Raw genomic sequence first — 21,221 nt, 5'->3', positions numbered from 1 at the left:
AATACACCTCAGATGTGGTACAGATTTCCCTCAGCTGCCCTCTGATTTCTCTGCGCTATACAGAATAAATTGTCCATGCAGCAGCATAAGGAAGCCCTATGTACAAGTCAGCAATGCAAAATTAATAAAAAAAAAGGGCTGCAGAAATACACGTTTTATTTTACTGTGCACACGTGAGACATTGAGTTCGGTAGCAACATTTTTACAAGGGCATGTAGTGATAGTACAAGGGGTAATGGCCTGAAATAGAGGAAGTTTAGATTACATATTAGGAAGAAATTCTTTACTGTAAGAGTGGGGAGACACTGGAACAACTTGCCCAGAGAAAGTGTGGGTGCCCCATCCCCAAAAGTGTTCAAGGCTAGGTTAGATGGAGCTTTAAGCAACTTGTTTCAGTAGAAGGTGTCCCTACCATGATTGGGGTGTTGGAACTAGATGATCTTTAGGGTCTCTTCCAACCTCAACTATTCTGTTGTTTAAAAGATGGAATTAACAGTTATCACAGTGAATATACATAAGAATGGCAAGGAGAGAGGAACACTAGGTCAAGGGGATCTAAACTTCTCCAACACAGTAAGACAGTATCTCCTATAATCATGAGATCCAGGAAGCAGACCACCCACAAAAAATTATCTTTCTATACCATTGCTCATGCAACTTAACTAAACTAAACAAAAAGATCCAAGAAGACATTCTGAAATTGGCTGCTGGCAAGAACACAAATGAGAAACGCTTCAGTAGCGGGGAAATATGGGCTACTGCTAACATGGCACATACTGCTTAAATAAACTAAAGCAGAATTTTCATATGAAAATTTATTTATCTAGACATTGTTTGGGGGCAGTCTGTGCATAACTGTGAAATGAGATGAATATTTTTTCCACCACAGGAGGATAGAAGGTTTGAATACAGCATGAGAAAGGGATTCTTTGAACAAACAGCTGAGGGGAAGGCATACCGCTGTAGTGAAAACATGTTGTAGGTAAAGGCAAGGGCAGTCCATGAGAGAAACAGGCCATGCTGCTTGGATGTAGACCAGCACAAACTTAAAAGTGGCTCCTTTCAACAGTTTTCTTTCCATTTAAGAACTGCACACAAGCAAGAAGATGCAAGAACAGAGTTGATATAACACTGATCAGAAAGAAATTCTTGGTTTGAGATTCAAGTGATTTTTTTTAACACCATTTTCTTCTTATTGAGCTGTATTACTGTCCTATTACTAATTAGAGGCCAATGAATGTATGTAGTTTTATGTTGAGAGGTAGCCTCCTCAGCTGGGACATTTCAAGAGCATACACTCGGGTGTACTCTGGTAGGGATACCCATTAAAATCATTGAGCAAAAGCATGCACACATTTCTTAATTCAACATGTCATCCCTTTAAGGCCTGGGGACCTCACTTCAGCAAGTATTCTAAAAACATTTTTTCAAAGCTGGAACAAGCCATCACAACCAACTGATATGTCCATAATAATGTTCTTTCCTATTACTGAGTGGCACTGGTTTCTACAGTTTAACAGCCAAAACATGATAAATATAACTTAAATACTGTTTATGGTTGTATTATTTTTCCATCTGGCTTCAATCTTTTTTCTCTTTGTTTCACCATTAGGATTCTGTTTCACCGGGATTTGTTTTTTTTACTTAAAACTGAAGTCCCTTTATTTACCAGCACTTGTCATACAGTCCTTATTGCAATGAAAAAGTACAGACACTGTCAATATCCCCAAATGCAACAAAAAATGAATTTCTTTCTCTGCTACAAGGTAAGCAAAAAGTTAAACACTTCCAAATGCTCCTAGCAATGCATCAGATATTTCCTCTACAAACTCCTCATTTGCAACGCTGTTGCAAAACCAGCAAATGCAGTTCTTGAAGGACTTAATAAGACTGTTTACCTAATTATTCCTCTTCACTCAGCACTTGGGAAGCCTCAAATAGCAGGACTATTGGACACCATATTTTAGAAAGAATCAGAAAATGAACAAATACAACAGATTTAGGGAAACAATTAATACAAAGGAACTTTGGGTTTGGGGTTTTTTTGGCTTTTTTTTTTAACTCTCACAGAGAGTAACTAACAGATGAGTGGTAAGAGTCCTCATAGCTGTAAAAGGCTGATTTGAGGAGGAAGCTATTTTTCTCCAAGTCCATTGAAAACTAAGGAAAACACTGCCACCTTGACTTGCATGACTTTACAGAGACAGGATCATGAAACACACCAGCTGCAATGAAAGCAGTAGGAAACCTGCTGCTGAAGGTTTTTCAGAGACACGTTTAGTTCGGCTTGGTCCAGATAAACTTTGTTGCTGGAGGGGAGGGGATGACTGACCAGCACTGCTCCCTTTCAGGCACGCCTGTCTTCAGGCACAAACATGCCTGTTCAGGAGCTACAGCAATGCCTGAGGGGACAGATGTGACTTAGGGGAAGACCAGGAAGTTTGCAGATTCTGGATCACGCTGCTGTGATTACTGCATGACAGCCACCAACACAAAGGGGTCCTGAAAAACCACCAGTGTCTAGGTTATGAGACCCCATGATTAAGAAGGTTTGGGAAAGTTCCAGCTAGGAGCTCCACCTGGGAACAAACAGGGTGCCACCGTCACACTGCAGCTGTGCAGGGCCACCATCTGCGATGTCCCAGCTGCTGCTTGTCACCAAAGCCCTTCCCTCCACCTGCTACCACTGTGATTTTCATGGCCCTTTTTGGACAAATGGTTGTGCTGGCTTGGTTTAAGAGAAGAGCTGTACAGTATCCTAGTAAAAAAAATTCATCTATTTGAACTTTAAAGATATGCTTGCAAGTTTTGCGTGAAGAAATAATAAGGTATAACTTTTTTACAACTCAAAAGCCAAGGTTATAGGCAAATACATGACATTTTGGTCTGGACCCATCACCAACTTGTCCTGGGGCTTTGGAGAGAGTTCCATTAAAAACCAAACAAATTAAAACAAAAATAAAATGAAATAGCACAAAAGAATATATAGGTCGTTTCTATTTCAAAGCCACTGAAATCACTGCAGAGGTACCAAAGTACCACAAAGTATAAAAACACTTAAAAGAATTTAGAGTACATTTAGGAACATGTTCATTTGGAGGTTAGAAGGCAGAGGAAGAAAAGTATATATTCAACACTTGATTTGACTTTCTATTATGAATCTGCTACACTGATTTTATCCTGCTTATAGACCCATGCATTCATTACAAAAATTACAGATATATGCTGCTTACAATTCCTATTTTTAATAACAACACAGATATTCCTAAGCCATAGTCACAACCAGAAGTGAAATAGCATGCTGAGGGATGTCAGTATTGGCAGAACCAAACCATTTGGAAAGCAATAGTAACACAACATCACTTCTGTTGTACATCAGAAACATTATTGGAAAATTTATCCCCCAACCAGAAAGTGGAATTGTGGTTTGAAAATAAATTATTGCCAAACAAACAAAAGCAAAAATCAAAGTTTGAATTCAGTGTACATCACTGAGGGCAAAGCATTAAAAAAGCAATTCTGGTGATAAACTCTAGTACTTTGTGTGCAATATTTATTCACTAAAGAATAGCAACTAAAGTTATTTTAAATATATAAAATATATACCTACAAAAGGTCAGTGACCTACCAAATGATGCTGATCTCAGCATCAATAAAATGCATTTGATCAATAGGAATGATGATTGGAAAGATTACAACTTTCTTAATAGTCTTAGTAGCGTATAAAGACTGTTACACAGACAAAGCAGAAAATATTTTTTAGGGAAAACAAATTATTTAATTACACCGTCTTTCTCAGAGGCCACATATGATCCACATGATTATAACCACAGTATCTGCAACACAAACTCCCTTTGCATAGGTACAAATTGCCATGTTTAGAAACCTAGAGAAAGCGTGCTAGTGCAGAGAAAAACAGTATTTACTTTCTCTGTCTCACCCTCCCTTGATATCATACTGCAGACCGAGTTTCCAAACAGACTTGTATGTACATACATTCACGGATGCACACAAGGAGCCAGTACTTACAGCTAAAGATGCCTGGAGGTGGATGCTCTGTTACAAGCAGGCAGTTCTCTTCATCACTGTTATCCCCACAGTCATTCTGTTGGTTACAAATCAATGAACCAAGATACAAGCATTTACCACTGGCGCAGGTGAATTTGCACTCTGAAAGGCAAAAAAGAAACCAAAAAAAAATGTATGAGAAAATTGATGCCTACCCTTCTTCATTGCTAGAACAGTTGATACTAAAGATTATATATTTCAAGCAAGTGCTGTAATAGTGGATGGGTCTTTGGCACTTCAGCACCAAAATAAACTGCATCGTATTTATAGTACTGCATGTATAAATATACATGTGACACATTCCTGATGACCAGAATCAATCCACTAGTAAACCAGATTTGCCATTTGGGAAAATTCTACTGTTTTAAAAATAAGCAATATTTTTTATAGTTCATGTTGATTACAGCTCACTTTGGGCACAGACCATGTTCTTATACGTGTTTGTGTGGCACCTTGCATATTTGGGGAAAGACAGTACTATGAATAAAAATAATAACTGTCTCATATTAAAAAAAGTCTTGCTTCAGCTGTAAAGCAACAGTTTGTAACCAGGACCAATCCTGTCTGGACACAATTAGTCCCTAACTACCCTCCCAAAGACAATTTGCCAGTCTCCCACCTAATTGCAATCAAGTGCTTGATGTTTGCACGCTGAACTCCCACATGCTAGTGTTCTTTACAAAATTAATAAACTTCTAAAACCCTATAAAGTGAATGCTATATGCAGAAATGATACAGTTTTCACTTTTTTTTCATTACCAAAAAAAGAGAACGGTTTCCCCTAAATATGATTCTATCATGAGAACAATTCCTATGACACAAAGTACACTTCATAGTAAATATTGAAGTTGCAATTAAGAAATGTTCACAAAAATATAAAAGCAATCATAAAAAGCTTTCTCACTAGGCTTGTTCCAAAGTTAAATACACTACACATATAGAACAGAGGACACATTATATCTAGACAAATTATAATTTAATGATTACATTACCAGCATGTTGACAAATTCTGTTGATTGTCATTCACAAGCAGAAGCAAAGCAAACAGAAACACTCACAAGTAGTTTATTAAAGTAGCGCTGTTCCCTGAACCCTGGGCTTCCCTAAGGCTGCAGTTTGGGTTGGCTGGTTCTGCTTCAGAAAGATGATTTTCTGGTTCTTCCCAGCAAAGAGACAGCATTTGTTAATCTTCAACAAGATCAGCAAGAGACTTTCCTCTAATCTTAACAGCAGTTGCACTTACTCTGAACTGATATGACAGGACCTCCAATTCTAAAAAGCCCCTAAACCAGTTACTGTGGTGTGATACTTACTCACATGAATCTGTTGTGTAACGTAAGCAGGGTAATAACAAAGGAGAGAAAAAAACTTCAGAAAGGCAAAAAATTATTTTTTCTTAGCAAATTTTTTTTGTAGATAAAAGTGATTTGCAAACTTCACTCTGAACACTTTTCAAGAGTATTAATGACATTTTTGTACACATATCAGCAAGAACCTGCTGCAACAAAAAATGTATGCATCAACATTGTAACATATAAAATGCTACTTAGTAAATAAAAGGCATAAAATGCTACACAAGGAAAACAAGCATTTCTTGTGGGGAAAAAAAACAACAACTCTATTTTTCTTTTTCACTTGGTCAAACTGTACTTACAAAATTAGTGAGTATTTGTTTAAATAAGGTCCTCAACTTTAAGCTTTTTCAATGTAACCCTGTAGTACCTGAACTATTAAAACTGTAGAATAAAATACTGTAGAAACAAAGTATTTTACCCAATTCTTTTGTTGCCCTGTCCTTCCCTGCTACAACACAGAACTGAAGAGGTATTGAAGGGCTTACATTTTATGTTCTGAGTATAGACTATAAAAAAAATTCATAACCAAATGAACTAAGCCTTTGAAACTCAAGGAACTAAGAGGGTCATTAACAGTTAGTTTTCGAAAGGAGACTTAAAAGACCAGCCTCAATATTAGCAATACAATAATTACAATGTTTTAGGACTCGTTTCTGCAATTTCATTAAGAAAGTGGAAAAAGAAAAGGAATATAGTGCAGGATGAAATCAGAGTGGTAAAGAACATAATGCTTCTATTTGAAAGACAGATGTCAAACACCATATTGCTTGAAGTTAGAATATTTGGCATGCTACTTTGGCTACACTATTTAATGCTTTCCAGTGCCTTTGTGTTGAGTCCTAATGTAACACTTTCCATGCTTCCCCCATGGCTGACAGCAAATGCTCAAGCAAGATGTAAACTCAAAAGCAATTAAAGCTAAGAATGCTAGGTTTCTGTTTGCCATCAGATTATACAGTTTTCAGACAAAAGACTAAAGCATTACAGTTTTAGTAGCATTATTAAAGTCGTAAAGTTCTGGGTTTTAACTAACATTACTGTAAGAGGACAGACCAGAGGAAAGAATTTGTGCTGTAAGACGTGTTGGTTCAGAGTTTTTTGTTTTTATCATAGATAACACATCACATTGAAACCTGGATTCAAAAAACAGACTCAATCAACCTTTCTTGTGAAATGTTATGGCTACTTCCTTCTTCCCTCAGATATGTGAAAATTGCCACTGCCAAGGTGCATTAAAAAAAAAGAGTCATTGGGCCTCTTGTCCTCATTTGATGTGCCCACATTGACTGGAAGGTTGCTCATGGTACCATGGGAATTATGTGTTGATTTTAAAATGGGACGACGTCAAAAATCATATTGCCTTGTGATCTCCCACCAAGTCTATTTGCCAAGGAAGCAGTCATCCTCTATTGGCCTGGCTGGGATGGAGTTAATTTTCTTCATAACAGCAGCCTCTATGGTGGCAGTTTGGATTTGTGATCAAAACACTGTTGATAACACACAGTGTTTTGGTTATTGCTGAGCAGTGCCTGCACAGTGCTGAGATTTCCTTTTCTTTTCCTCACACATGCATGTGCAAAAATAACTTCTATATCTAAAAAAATTTAATATCTAATGGAGGCCACAAAAGTGCAAAACTTAGCCTGCATAATCACGTTCTGTTGAAGTCTGAAGGAAATATTCAAAGGAAAAATGTATTGTACAAATGGGACAAATTAATTAAATATATTATTTAATGAATATACAGATACTTCTGAACACGGAATATACTTAGGATCTGGTATTTGCAACTTGTAAACAAAATTCAGTGCCTTAAATTAGTTTGCATAGTAAATGCATTTAAATAGTGTTTGCTTTTACTAAAACCAGAAAAGAAACCTTCCTTGTAATGCAGCTTGAGAGAGATAGTAGAAAGCAAATATTAGGGTTTCATCAAACTGAAATAAACCTGCAGAAGTCTGTACCAAAATACAGGGAGTGACCTCAAAACACTACAACAGGGAAATCCAGACCAGTCCAGACTAGACCAATATGCCTAATGACACACCAGAGAGCCCTTTTCAGTACAAAGTCTTGTACTTGGCCTGTCTAGACAAGAACAGGGGTAAAAGCTCCTGTTCTGAAAACAAGCCAGCATGATCCTTCTTTCATGAATAATGTTTCAAAGCTAGACAGTTTCCCTTTTCATTTTCAAGTGGCAATTACTGAAACATCAGTCGGTTGGTCAGCAAGACTCTGACTAGAGCTAAACCTGAAGCATGATGACAGCTACTGGAGGTTGAAAAAATCAACCCTTCTTATAATTATGGTCATAATTATGTCTGGAGCATAATTTAAAAATTTATCTTTATGACATAGTGATTCTTCAACATAAAGTTTTAATAAACATACTTCCAGGTAGAACTAGACTACCCTGAAAAAAAAAAAAGAATGCTAAGAATACTATTATGAACATTTCCTATTTTTTAGAAACTTCATGCAAGTAGTACAAATAAGTATATTGCACACATGTTTAAGGTAGATGCTTGTATGTATAACTAAATACAATTACTAGTTAAAATGACTTCATTTCAAATAGTTTCAAATAGTAATTGAAGGTTATGTTTCTGCTGAACAGCTAAAGATGGGTTTGCATCATGATACAGAAAACTCCCCTGATTAGATTTTTTATTGTGAAATGCAAGATCTGATGTGTTGGGTAGGCTTATTTTACACTTTCTGTGCCTAGCCAACAGGATAATTTTATACTTGCATTCAACTTAATTCTTTTAGACTTCATTTACACTTGACTTCATCCATATGAACAGCATTCCCATTGTTTTGTCATTCCACTTACCGTAGGGCATTTTTAATTATAACTAAGTGCTGTTTGTTTTTCTAATGCAAGTCCAACCACAGGCCAAGAAAAAAAAGCAACAAAGTGTCATATTGAAAAAATATGGTGGCTTAGGCCACTGTTATGATGCATGTCACAGCTACTTATCTAATGGGTCTGAGATGATTATCTGACCCAGGGGCAGAATTCTGTTCCATCCATTCAAATAAAAAATAAAAAACTATATATGCAGCCAGTGATTTCAAACTGTTGTGACTAAACTGTAGTAACGTGCTTGAATGCACAAAATGAAATCCTAAGTGATGTCTGGGACTTAACCGAAGCGTAAAGGCACTCTCCCAAAATCCAATGGACTGGCAGCAGCCCGGGCAGCACGGCCAGTAGAGGGTGATCAAATACCCTGCTGAGGTCATGTAAGTGGAAGGTGAAAATCTCTTTGCCTTCGGGTGGATCTAGATCTCCAGAATAAAGGTCTAATTTCTAATTTCTTACATAAGGACTCCATTTTAAGTATGTCATCATATTTCTTCTTACTCCTGTTCATACTGCAGCATGTAAGAGCCTAAAAGAAAATATGTTTAAAGGGCATCATCACCTGTTAAAAGGATAATAAGAGACAGAAGCAGTAAATTGGAGAGGGCGGGAAGAAGCATACTTTGCTAGAGATTAAAGAAATATAAACCACAAATACCAGAGTCAGTACAATAAAACCCTGTTCAACCTCTCATAAACATCTGTCTGTGTATTATTTTTAATATTGTAGATTGTAGCTTTATAATGGGAAGTAAATCATAAATAGGAGACATGCACACAAGGAACATGTTTATTTGGGAAAAAGCTTGGTTAATAAGGAAGATGGCAGGCTGCCACACGATCTAATAAACCTCCATTGGTGCACGGAAGGGAGGGATAAATAGGTCTTTACAAAACAAAAAAGCACTTCACAAAAAGAATGCCAAGCAGAATACCAGCAAAAATGAAAGCGGATCAGCTTATGCAGAGTAAGAAGCAGAGCTGTAAGCCACAACCAGAGGCCTGCCCTCAGTGGCCACGGCCTCACGCAGGACCGAGGCTGTTCTCGGAGCCACGCATCATGGAGACAGAGACCTTCTCTGACCAGGGGAGATTACGGCCTTAAAACCAGGCTGATTGAAAGAAGATTGTTACTAGTTCACAACCAGTCTCATTTGCTCAGCTACTACACTCTTGCAGTACCCCATGCCCGCTTGCTTATCCAGCAATTATCTTTTCATCTTCTTCTTAAAGCAAAGCCTGGAGCTATGCCCTTTAATGAGTTACTATTTATGTCAGTAGCTAAAGGAAGCAAACACAATATTCTTGCACACAGGTAGTGAAATCCATTGTTTGGTTCACTTTTAGGGCATTAGGACATTTCACCAAGCTTATCTTAATTAATTAAGGTAAAGAAATTACGCCAGGAGTCATGGTGGCAACCAAAAGACCTCCTTTTTCTTTGAGATTTGTCAGTGAGGTTGGTTTTTGCCTGTGATCTTTCTTCACCATATATACCTGTCTCCGGTGTGAAAAGAAAGGTCTCTTCTTGGAGGCCATTGAGGCATTATGAAAAGAGTTTTCATCAACACTGAAATCTAAATTCAGGAGACTTGCTGTCACTTAGCCTCCATCCTGCCCACGCAGTGAGTCTCCACAGCTTCGCAGGGGGAACCAGCAGCTTCCCTGAGCATGTCTCCCCAGGAATGAGGAAACAACACTTCCTATCACAGCACTCATCACAAACAGACAAGCCTCTCCAAGGTCATCTCAGAGACTGTCAGGTTCGCCCAAATTGCCAGTTCTGCCATCATAAGAAAAGGCCAATAAAGGAAAGCCTCTTCTATTGCCACCTTCATAAATGATCTGTTCTATTTACCTTTCCATAAAACACCAAGGCAGTATGAGTACAGGTTTGCATTTTCTGCCCATCTACCCACTTGCTTTTCCTGATCTGGCAACGTTCTGCCCGCTTATGCCCACAGAGCACTGAAACACCAGGCCTTCTCCACAAAACCTGTAAAGATCCTTTACACCCCCACCAAAGCACTGTGACACCCTCTCCAAACACAAAGCTACTGCCGAAACATCCTTCCAGCACAGCATGCCTAGTGCTCCCCAGCTCAAGCACTTGTGTCAGTGCCGACAACTCAACCGACTCATGGTCTTGACATTGACCCATGAGGCATTTGGGTCAGAGCCCACAGAGAGGAGGACACAGAGCACCACGGCAGACACTCACTCCATCTTAAGAGAAGAAATGACCTATGGGGGATGGGTTTTCAGAAGCCATGAGAAGGCCTCATGCTTCTCCCTGTTCAATGCAGTGGCAAAGTAGGGTCTGCTACGGCATGTCAGGCCCACCCGTGGGCACACGTCCTGGTCCATCACCTCACCCCAGGGAGGTGCCTGATGTCCGGGGCTGCAGCTGCCCCAGTGTTCCCACTGCTCTACTCCTGGATGGGACGGTGGGATGGGCACCGGCTGCCAGAGCCTGTCCTGACAAACCCCTCGGGAGCCCCACTGCCTTCTTACATTTCTATACGTACTAACAGAGTTTTCGAAATCAAGTTTGGAGAAGGAGGGAAGGAGCACTGGTGACTCAGCTAATGACACTCTCGTTTTCAGTTGAGAAATTACGTGAGGAGACGATTAAAAATACATTAAATACTTACTCTATAATTTTTGTCAAGCACAATGTCATTATCATGGGCAAGTGCAGATAAGATGGGTATCTGCAAATGAGATTTTCTTAACATCTCATTCTCCTTAATCATAATTCAAAGAATTCTTGAATTATGGTAAATATTTTAAAATTATCTTAGTTGGTTTTCATCTTAAGAAAACTTTAATAATCACAAGCAGTGCCACTTATCACATTTGTAGAGTACTGCGTATGTAGAGGAATCTAAAATAAAAAATCATGTTACTTTAGCAGCTTCTAGTTTTTTCTTTGAAATATTGTTTGCACTACAAATAGCTCGAGACTAGACCGTTTTATCAGGCAACTTCACAACCCTTGAATCCAAGGAAATACAGACTAAACCAAGTCCCATCACAGATGCATTGCTAAGTTTTGACTGCAATCCTAAAATAGGCTCAGATGAGGACACAACAGTTACTGCAACACCCAACAATTATCTGGGGGCTAGGGGAAAGGGGATGATTGGTGGGGAAAAGTTCTGTCTTTTGTTCTCTGTTATTAAATTAGGTTAGATTACTTAAGACTGTGACTCCTGTAGGGCAGGAACTCTTTTAATTTAGCTCTCCTAGGAGGTACTGAAATACAGACTAAATACCATTCTCATCTGCAATTATGTAATGATATTGAACCAAGGAAGAGTCTGAGAACATATCCAAAAACGGGACTTTTCATACAAGTAATGCATAATGCAGGCAAGAATATACTGTGTTTCAGGTGGCTGTTCAGAAGATGTCAACCTAATATTGATTAAAGTACTTTTTTATACATCTTCCTGAGCATAATGTGCAGAAAATATAAGAGAAATAAATATTTACTATGTGCCAAGATGCAGGATAGTTATGGAGCTTCCACTGAAACATGAATTCCAGATTTCAGTGGACAGAGTTCTCCTTTCATTTCTCATTGTGCAATGAACACTAATGTGAGTAATAACAAGTTTATTATCATCTGGATCACATTCTCCAATCCACATCTGCAGAGATTTGCATGTTCCTGCAGTAAATACCTTATCACTGTTAGTTCTTGTAATTTAAAAGTGATTTCACCTAGTCTAATTAGCTAAAAAGTGTCTAACTCAGGTCACCGTGCCTCTGTGCTCATCTAACAAAAAATATAACCAAAATAATACCTAGATTACAGGGAAACAGATTGCTCTCAATCGTTTGCATCATACAGCATAGACAAAGTTTTTTACAAACTAGTACCGTCTTGTATCAATTGTTACCTAACTTTTCCTTCATTCATCTCTAACTAAAAATTAGTCAAACATTTTCTTCACCTTCATATCTTTCCCAAAAGGCTGGGATTTTACGGTTAAGCCTTAAAAAAAAAAAACCACCAAAATAATGTTTTTCCTATTAGAAATTTTTCCTTTCTACCAATTTCCATGAACACTTCCTCTCAGGTATGACTTGCACTGCAAGTGGATATAGACTCCCATCTATATGCACTTCCATATAGTGGAGCTGGTAGTCATTTGGTTTGCCTAACGATTTCCACTATAAATGCCTTGGAGAATCTCTCCTATGTTCACTGCATGCAGCAGGTCTGTGAAGATGGACTGGAAGAACATTCCCCGAGGCTACAGAAGTGCCTCTTCTTTGTCCCAGAAAATTCTCTTCTACTTTTATGGAAATAAAAACTGCTCAAAAACCAGCAGTTATCTTTCCATTGTCTGCATCAGGGGAGTCTCTGCCAGCACTGCAAAATAACGAAAAGGTACAGACACTTTGAGGCTCCAGCAATACCACTGGCAGAGCAACAGCCCAAACCATACTGGGACAGCACGGGAAGAGGCAGATTAACTGTGGGGGAAAGGAGATGAGCTCTGCTCCCTCTCATTTTCACACAAGAATTCCACTTCACTTCCAGGTGCTACCAAGTACAGCCATTACAACAGCCACCAGATGCTCCTCTTTTGTCCACAAGTGCTCCCAATGTCAAGTGCACAAGACAGACAGAGAAGGAATGTGAACACACAGCAGAGTAAAACCAGTATTTTATGGGTTAAGAGTGCCTCACTTAGTAACCTAAGCAGCAAAGTTTCAATAAATATTATTTCAGACTACAATTATGCAATTTTGTTTAAGCATCATGAACATATTTTACTACGTAGCAGCTATTTAACCAAGATTATTTAACAATTTCCATGGCTAAAGTGCTTACAAAGTAGACTGTGCAGAAAACACTGATAAAGGCATCCCAAGGAAATCTCTACCATCTCGATCTTTCTGTTGTTGAAACAGTATAATCTAAAAAGTGACAGTGCATTTAGGACAGTGCATTTCTGGTTGTGAATGTGAACATATTATTAACATGATCCTGGGTGGTCCTGAGTCTACCCATGCACCATGCATAATCTTGGGAAACTTTACAGTAAAAAAAACCAAAGCAAACAGCTTTCCTTCCCCAAACCAAATTCAACTTTGCAGATACACTGAATGTTTAAGCGAAAAAGTACCTAATAAAAGTACCAGCCTGACACAATGCAAAACTTCAATATGAACAGAGCCTCTAGTTCACAAGCTCAGGCCATGACTACATTGCATGTGAGAAGCAACAAAAACAAAACCAAGCTGGAGCAGTGTCCCCATAACGAAGAACTTTTAGCCGGCACTGCTGCCCAGCAGGGCAGCCGGTGGAGGGAGGACACAGCTTTCCTTCAACATCAGCTGTGGTTCACATCCACATGCGGCCGCTTCTCTGGAAAGAGAAAGAGCAACCACGGAGGTTTTTGGCATGTCTGTTTGAATCAGGGGACGACCTGACCCAAGCTAAATGCTGGGATTGTGAGAAAACACTAGAGTGAGGCACCAAGGGAGAACTGATGATGCCTGGGTGTTCAGGTGCGATGGTAAGGGTTTGTCTTCATAGCTGACACCTGCACACATGGTTTGGGTGAATCCACAACAGCCTGGCACTCTCCTGGCTCAGCTGGGTTTGGGAAGTTAACCATGCTCACCTCTTCCTAAATAGAGTTTTGCAAAAGGGGCTCAGTCTAGTTTACACTGGCACCAACACAACTGAGCAATGCCCACCTGCCAGGCACACATACAGGTATGATGCACGCTTGGGGCACCACTGATGGTTAATGCTGACTTTAATGACAAAATACGCATCACATTTGTGATGCAAATAGCACTTGATCTACAAACCACGCCCCAAAACCCTGACACGTTACCTCATGCCTACGGCTGTCCTGGACATCATTTCTATCTGTGGGTTATCTTAATATGCTGGACTGGAAACTACTGTGGCTGACATGCAGATCAGTCATGTCAGCCTTGAGACAGCAGCACTGCAGGGTAGGTGGCCAACAGCGATAACCATTTCAGCCATCTAGTTCAAATCTGCCACTGTATATCTGTCAGAAGCACTACAGAATTTTTTGGGTGGGGATGAGAAATGGGGCTAGGACAAATCTCCAGTTACAGCTCAAGTTATCAGTGTATTGATGACAAGTTAAAGCATGTTAAAAATCATACAAATGATGTGCTGAACACAGAGAACCACCCAAAGCCATACCAGAGCCATGAAAGAGAACAACAGCCAGAGCATCGGAAACTCAAGAGCAACTAATTGTGTTTTAAATGTGGGCAAGGCAGTTTGTAATATTGTACCAGCACATTATTACCAATCTGCTCAAAGATGGTGATAATCTGTGTTTTTATAAGTCAACATAATTGAACTACGGTCACTTTCATAGCGCTGGTCCCTCCTCAGAATACTCTCAACAGGGAGCTCATAGTAAAGCAAAAAAGTCAGCTAAAAACTAACAGCACACTGTTAGTTTTCAAAGGAACAAAGTATTTGCTAGTGCTCCCTAACATCCCTCTAATTTAACGTCCTTATGCTTAAAAAATTATGTTGAGACACTAGGAAACACCATCTAAAGGGATTAATTTTCCTTGTCATTAGGATGTATGTCTTTAAAAAATAAAACGTGTTACTACTGAATGTTATACTAACACTTCTCCAGAGAAGAGATCATTCCAAAATCCAGGATACAGATTAAGAACATTTCATGATTTGCAGACTCTGTGTTCAGGTAGATGAATATAAAAAGAAAGATCACACATCCTCAAGAAAGAAAAAAAAAGTTCAGCAGCTACCAAGGCAAGTTAAAGAGCAATCTAGCCCACAAATATTTGGAGATCAAACTCAAAGGTGAGAGACACTCTACAGTAGTCTAATACAGGGCTCTTTGATTTTTAATTAGCCCAATTTATCTCTCAGCTACTTAGTGATACATAACAACGGCTACAATTAAATGAACACTGTGAACATGTTAGTACATTTTAATGTTTGTGCATCAAAACAGTTGTTTCTAAGGTCTGAGCCGAAATGTGGTTTCTAGTCTGGAAATATCACCTGTTCTATGCAATATTAAACAAAAAGCACGATTTCTATGGTGATTTCTAGGGAATCCAGCTGTAGGATGATGTTCTTTGCAAAACTTAAATAAATAAGTTAGGGCAAACATTTTAAATGCCAGGTATTAGAGAGACACTCACAAAGGAATAGCTAAAGAAAAGAATTAATTTTATTTCTGATTTCCAAACAGAACATTGGGGTCCTTCAGAGAATCACCAGCCTATAGCTTTTTAGAAGTGTAATCACATCAGACAAAAACTGGGTAAAAAATTATTCTATTTGATGACGCCAACGCTGGGAGGAATTCACATACCTTGACTGTCAACAAAACTAGCATTAAAATTATAAGCATCAAAGAAATGGGCAATGGATACAGCAGGCTAGGCATCCTTCTAATAATACACTGAAGTTTAGCGGATCTGTCTCATTTTTGACATTTGGGCTAATCACATGGATTTTAATGATAACTCCGCTTCACTGAATTCAACTCCTAAACATGTATTTTAAATATCTTGCTTACTCTTTTCTTTGATGCTAAAGGTGACCTGTACATACTAAGATTTTCGAGAGATACTATGAATAAATAGAGAGAGATACAGGAAGACAGAAAAGTAAGATTAAAAAAAGAGAGGAATGTTTTTCCTCTTCTTGTTTTTTAAAAACATTAAGTATTTCATTCTCTCATACTACAAATACCTAGAGATGAAAGAGGAATACTCCTTAAATCACTTTAAAACTCTCTCGATAATATCTTCAACTTTAATGGGGCTTCATGTATTAATTTCACTTAAAGCTTATTTATATCATATGCCTAGCAATCAGCAGCCTACATCTTGTCTTTTGCATAAAGACTTCTGCAAATGCCTTCTAAATATTTTTTCTCTCTCAAGCCACATATCAAGAGGAAAACAAGGAAAGCATAACCTGATTAACAAAAGAATCATGAGTGTTCTTTTCTTATAAAATAATTTCTTTTTCTACAAAATATAGGTAAGTACCTTGCAAACTCAAAGCACAGGCATTGTAGGCCAAGGTTTGAAGCAAAGTCTGGCCTAAGATGTACTGATCCAGGGACTACTTCACAAAGTACTCAGCCTGGGAATTATTTCATACTTCTTAAACACAAGGACAATGTAGAGTTCAAAATCTCAATGTAGAACCATCAAAAAATCATTGGCTGGTTTTATAAGGAAATTTCCACGGGTCAACAGAAAACACATTTTTTATTTTAAACAGAGTATCATCTGATTTTGAATCCATGTATCAACAATATATTATATAATGTCTGATGTGCATTAGGCAATGCAGGGCACAAAAACACATTTCAAACACACATGTAATACTCCTGACAGACTCTACTACAATTTTCCGGCTTCTTGATGTCTACATACAAAACCAGCAGGCCAAACAAGAAGACTGGCCTCAATTATCTTCATATAATATTAAGGAGAAAAGAGATTTGTTGGCTATTCTGGTTGCTGTACAAGAGAGCTGCCTGCAGAACTGCACTATTACATTTGCAAAGTATTCAAGACTCAAGTCTTGTAAAGAACACAACATGGAGCAGCATGAAAGGAATGTATAAAGTTGTGTACCAAAGGATCATGTCTTAAGTAATAGTTCTAGAAATTTTTCCTTCAGAAAAGTCACAGGAGATTTTCTAAGATCTTGAAACAAAAAGGTTCCAATTCTTTTCTTAGCTGCAGTTTCCCAGAGTCTATATAATGCTGGGCAAGCTATTTGGCTCTTCTCAGAATATCTAGAATAATAGCAATAATAATAATAATAATAATAATAATAATAATAATAATAATAATGATAGTAAAAATATTTTTTGAAGAAGGAGGAGGAGGAAGAAGGAGAATGAGGAGAAGGAAGAGGAGGAGAAGACAAAGAGGAAGAAGAAGTAGTAGTAGTTAGGGTTTTTTAAATCTCATCAACTATTAATTCATGTCTGTTATCTGTACAGATTTTCTCAGTGGAAACCATTTCAATTGTGCCACCCAGAGAGCTATCAGATAAGATATAATGCTCTTGCTCACTTCCATTTAGTCCAAACATTTATCTCTAAAGAAAAAGTAAAACAAAACACTTTTATGTCTCATCATGCATGCCAAGTCACTTTTTTTTTGTTCAGTCGTGGTTCTAAGCATCTCTTTTCAACTATCCACAGAGAACAATTAAGTCAGTGTATAACTAGCACCGCTGCAGTGGTCAGTGGGGGTTTACCTTGTTTATCTTTCATTTCCTGAGGCAGAAACAGCACCTGAAGAAGAAACCCTGAGCAATATTCTCTTAGAAGAGTAATCCATATTCTTCCTTGCCAGGACCTAACCTCTGTATTGAGTGAAGTTGGTAATAAAGCAGATATTCACTACAAGAATGCAAAGATCAGGATTTCAATGAGGAAGAATGATTATAAATTTCTTGCACCAATATACAATGATGTCCTTGTCCCCAGTGACATCTTCCCTAAATATTCCAAATTAAAGTAGTCAGAAAAATGAAAATGCTTTATCTTTGCACGAAGGAAAAGAATACTAGCAGGGTATGTGAGGCATCATAAGGATGGAAAGCTGCCATGAGCTCTGTCTAAAACACTGTGCATCACAATCTATGTCAACTGTCCATGACCCTGTCACCTCTCCACCCTGGAGACCATGAAATTGGACCTGTCTCAGACAGCCATCATTTCATGATGGCTCTGGGATAGTTAAGAACAAAAAAAATAATTGCATTGTTAAATTACTAATTTATGAGAAAGGTGTGAAGGTTTGAAAGAACTGCTCAGAGACTTCTGCTGAACCTGAGAAAGGTTTTGAAGAATAAAAATAAAAGCACAATTAGGCAACTGAATCTAGCTTTAGACTGCCTTTGGTTTATTATTCTATTCTCCAGTATGCCATGGAAGGATAATTTTAAGAGGACCTACATGTGAACAGAGACCAGTAACTCTTGGCTTAAATTGGTACTAAAACCTTAACAGCCATTTTATTTTATTGCCAGTTCAGCCACTAGTACCAATGGGTCAAGGGCTCAAATGCACTTCCCTTTGACACTGTGTCTTCAGTCACTAACACAGTTATGATAATACATCTCTCAACAGCCCAGTTTCAATAAGACTGCAAGAGGACCATAACAGGAATTTCAACAGAACGTAGGACTACACCTCAAAACAAGGACCATGCATTTCTGCAACTGTGTGCCAGTCCCATGCCAACTGATGCTCCCCAATTCCAAGTGACCAAGCAGCACTCAATGCTGATGAAAATAAGCCTGCAGTAATAGTCATAAATTGTGCAGACGTATTTGCAGCACATGAGAGATCCAGGTGCTTCTCCCAGTTCTCCTATTACAAAAAAATGAACAGGATAATTAAGCATGTTTGGATTTACTGAGCTGGCAGATTTAGTACTGAAGGAGAACACCTTGTGCAGTAAGCAAAGTCCTGATGCATGCTACATTACCTGCAGGGCAAAAGGAGACAGCTTTATTTGAGTGTCAGCTTCCCCTCCATCTTGCATCCAGTGATATCCTTCTTTCTCTCACCACGCAGAAAACATCCTTATGATACACAAGTTTTCAGACTAAACTAATATTGACAAGGTCATAATTTTGCTGGCAATGCCAGTCAGCTTCTGAAAATGTATGTGTTTTTCCTTCCTTTTTACCACACACAGCCAACAGACAATGGTCTTCCAGAATTAAAACTAATTAAAATATTAAAAAATATTAAAAAATATTAAAAATATTCACAACCATTTTTTAAGGAATCACATACACACACAAATTAGTACCAAACATAATGAAAAGAGGAAAGTCAGAGGATTTTGTGCCTGAGATGTTGAATTGCCATAGTTGGGTTTTGCCATGATAGAAATAAGGCATATTATATACAAATGTCATATGGAAACTGTCTCCACTGCACTCAGTGTGAAAAGCAAACATTTTAATGATTGCTGAAAAGTCTGTCATTGATATTAGTACATTATTTGACAATGTCATAAAATATTAGACGTAAAATTACACTGAAACTTTAAGTTTCCTAGAAGTCCTCAGTCATTCTGCACTTAGTACCTTAGATACATCTTCCTTATAGTTGAGATTTCTAGATCTTTCATAGGTATCTCCTTCCTTCCTCATGAAATGTGAAATTTATTACATCTTTGCCTTAAAATCTTGTTTCAGAAAAGCTTCCAGACTACTACTTCAATGCTAAAAGAAAGTTACTGCAGAAACAAACAAAAAAAAGCCATTTTATCAATAAAACTTCCTTTCTTATAAAAAGTAGTTTTTTGGAGCAGCAATGGGAGAATTTTAAAGGTAAAATGTGCTTAAGTAGTTGAAAAAACCCACCAAGAACAAAACTCTCTTAACATGATGGCTCTTGCAAGTTCTCCATGTATTCTTTATTAAAAAAAAATATTTAACTGAAGAGTAACACATGATGTTAAAGCCCAGATTCCAAGATTTCAAGATCCCCAAGCCATTTCTGCTCCTAAATGGAAATGATAAATTTTCATCACTTTACACACATTTGAATCAGAAATACTTGCATACCTTGCTGCCCCACAACGGAAAGTGTTAAATGGCATAAGCAGAGTCCCTTTAGACAGTGTGATGACAGAAAGAATCCTGATTTTGCAAGAAGGCTCCTTACACATAAATTGTCCAGGAGGACAATATGTGTCCTCCTGGAAGAGAAACAGTGGTCTTAAAAAACAAATAAAATCTTGAGTTATAACTCAAAACACACAGACACACACACACACCCCACATACACACCCTCCAGTCCATACACTGCTAGAAGGGATCTTCCAATCACTTCTTAGCATAGTTCATCCACAGGAACCACTACCATTGGCTTGGTCAGGTCTTGGCAGGACAGTCGGAGCTGGCAGAAGCCAATCTGTCTGGCTGTTAGCTGCAGCAAGAGGGATTTGACTGTTTCTGGTAAAGCCTCCTGTTTGACCGCTGCTCTCCCCTCCATGAGGAAGAGGCAGAAACCCATACAGCCAGGTTCTCAAGCTACCAGCTGGATCACAACCCCTGAGAGGAGATGGTGAGTCTTATCCAAAGGCTCTTCCCTTTCGGACCAGTCATCAGAGAGAGGTGAGAAATGTGACATATGCACAGGACAGCTATCAGGGGATCAGTACTTCTGGTCTGCGTCCTGAATCCATTGTGTGCACTGCCATTGGTCCCCAAAAGCTTGCTGTGGCAAAGTTACTAGTGGAGCATAGGTAGAGCTCTGAAAGGAGTCAGGGATCAGGAAGAAGGATGAACATTCAAACTGGCAGAAAAACTGCAAATGCTACAAAGAAGAAAGTGACTTACCTGATCTGGGAAAATTCCCCTCACTAGGATGCAAAGCTGTATGGTGTGCCCCTGAAGCCAAGGTGATTTGACTGAGAAGCGTGAAACTAAGCTTTAAATAGACCGTTTGAATCACATATGACAGGTCATAAAATAAATACTTTAGCTACCAATAAGGTCTGTAGTGAAGTCTCAGGGATGGGAACAACATAAAAACCAAAAAGCAAATCACTGGCTCAACTGCTTCATCGGGTTTTTAGCACAACTTGATTTGAGCTTAGGTAGAAGAGTCAGCCCTTCTGGCTATACCCAGAGTGAAAAAATGTGAAAGGAGAATTTGGCACAAAGTGAAATGACTGAAAGTAACTTTAACTCAGGCACTTCAAAGAAAATACGGGTATGTGTCCTGAAAGGCAAAGGCTGAAATTACTAAGCTGTGGTTTATTGTAGACATGGCAGTTTAATCAAAGTAAGCTTTATAAAGAGACAAGTTATCTTTTAATTGATCAACAGATACAACTGGAAAAAAAACAGGCAATGTTTGGAGCATGCAGGA

At 38.4% G+C, this 21,221-nt stretch overlaps 1 protein-coding gene across 5 annotated transcripts in view; it reads right to left on the bottom strand.

Moving 5' to 3' along the window:
- Positions 1-21,221, bottom strand: part of LDLRAD4 (low density lipoprotein receptor class A domain containing 4) — a 284,547-nt gene that overhangs the window by 144,898 nt on the left and 118,428 nt on the right. For all 5 annotated transcript variants that reach the window (XM_027650874.1, XM_027650870.1, XM_027650871.1 and 2 more), the window contains one exon: positions 4,030-4,170. In XM_027650874.1, the coding sequence (XP_027506675.1) occupies positions 4,030-4,170 (141 nt within the window). The remainder of the gene's footprint in view (positions 1-4,029; positions 4,171-21,221) is intronic.

Source organism: Corapipo altera, unplaced genomic scaffold (assembly GCF_003945725.1).
Source record: "Corapipo altera isolate COAL_440 unplaced genomic scaffold, ASM394572v1 24, whole genome shotgun sequence".
NCBI classification, from domain to species: Eukaryota; Metazoa; Chordata; class Aves; order Passeriformes; family Pipridae; genus Corapipo; species Corapipo altera.
This window is presented reverse-complemented; position numbering and strand designations above follow the sequence as displayed.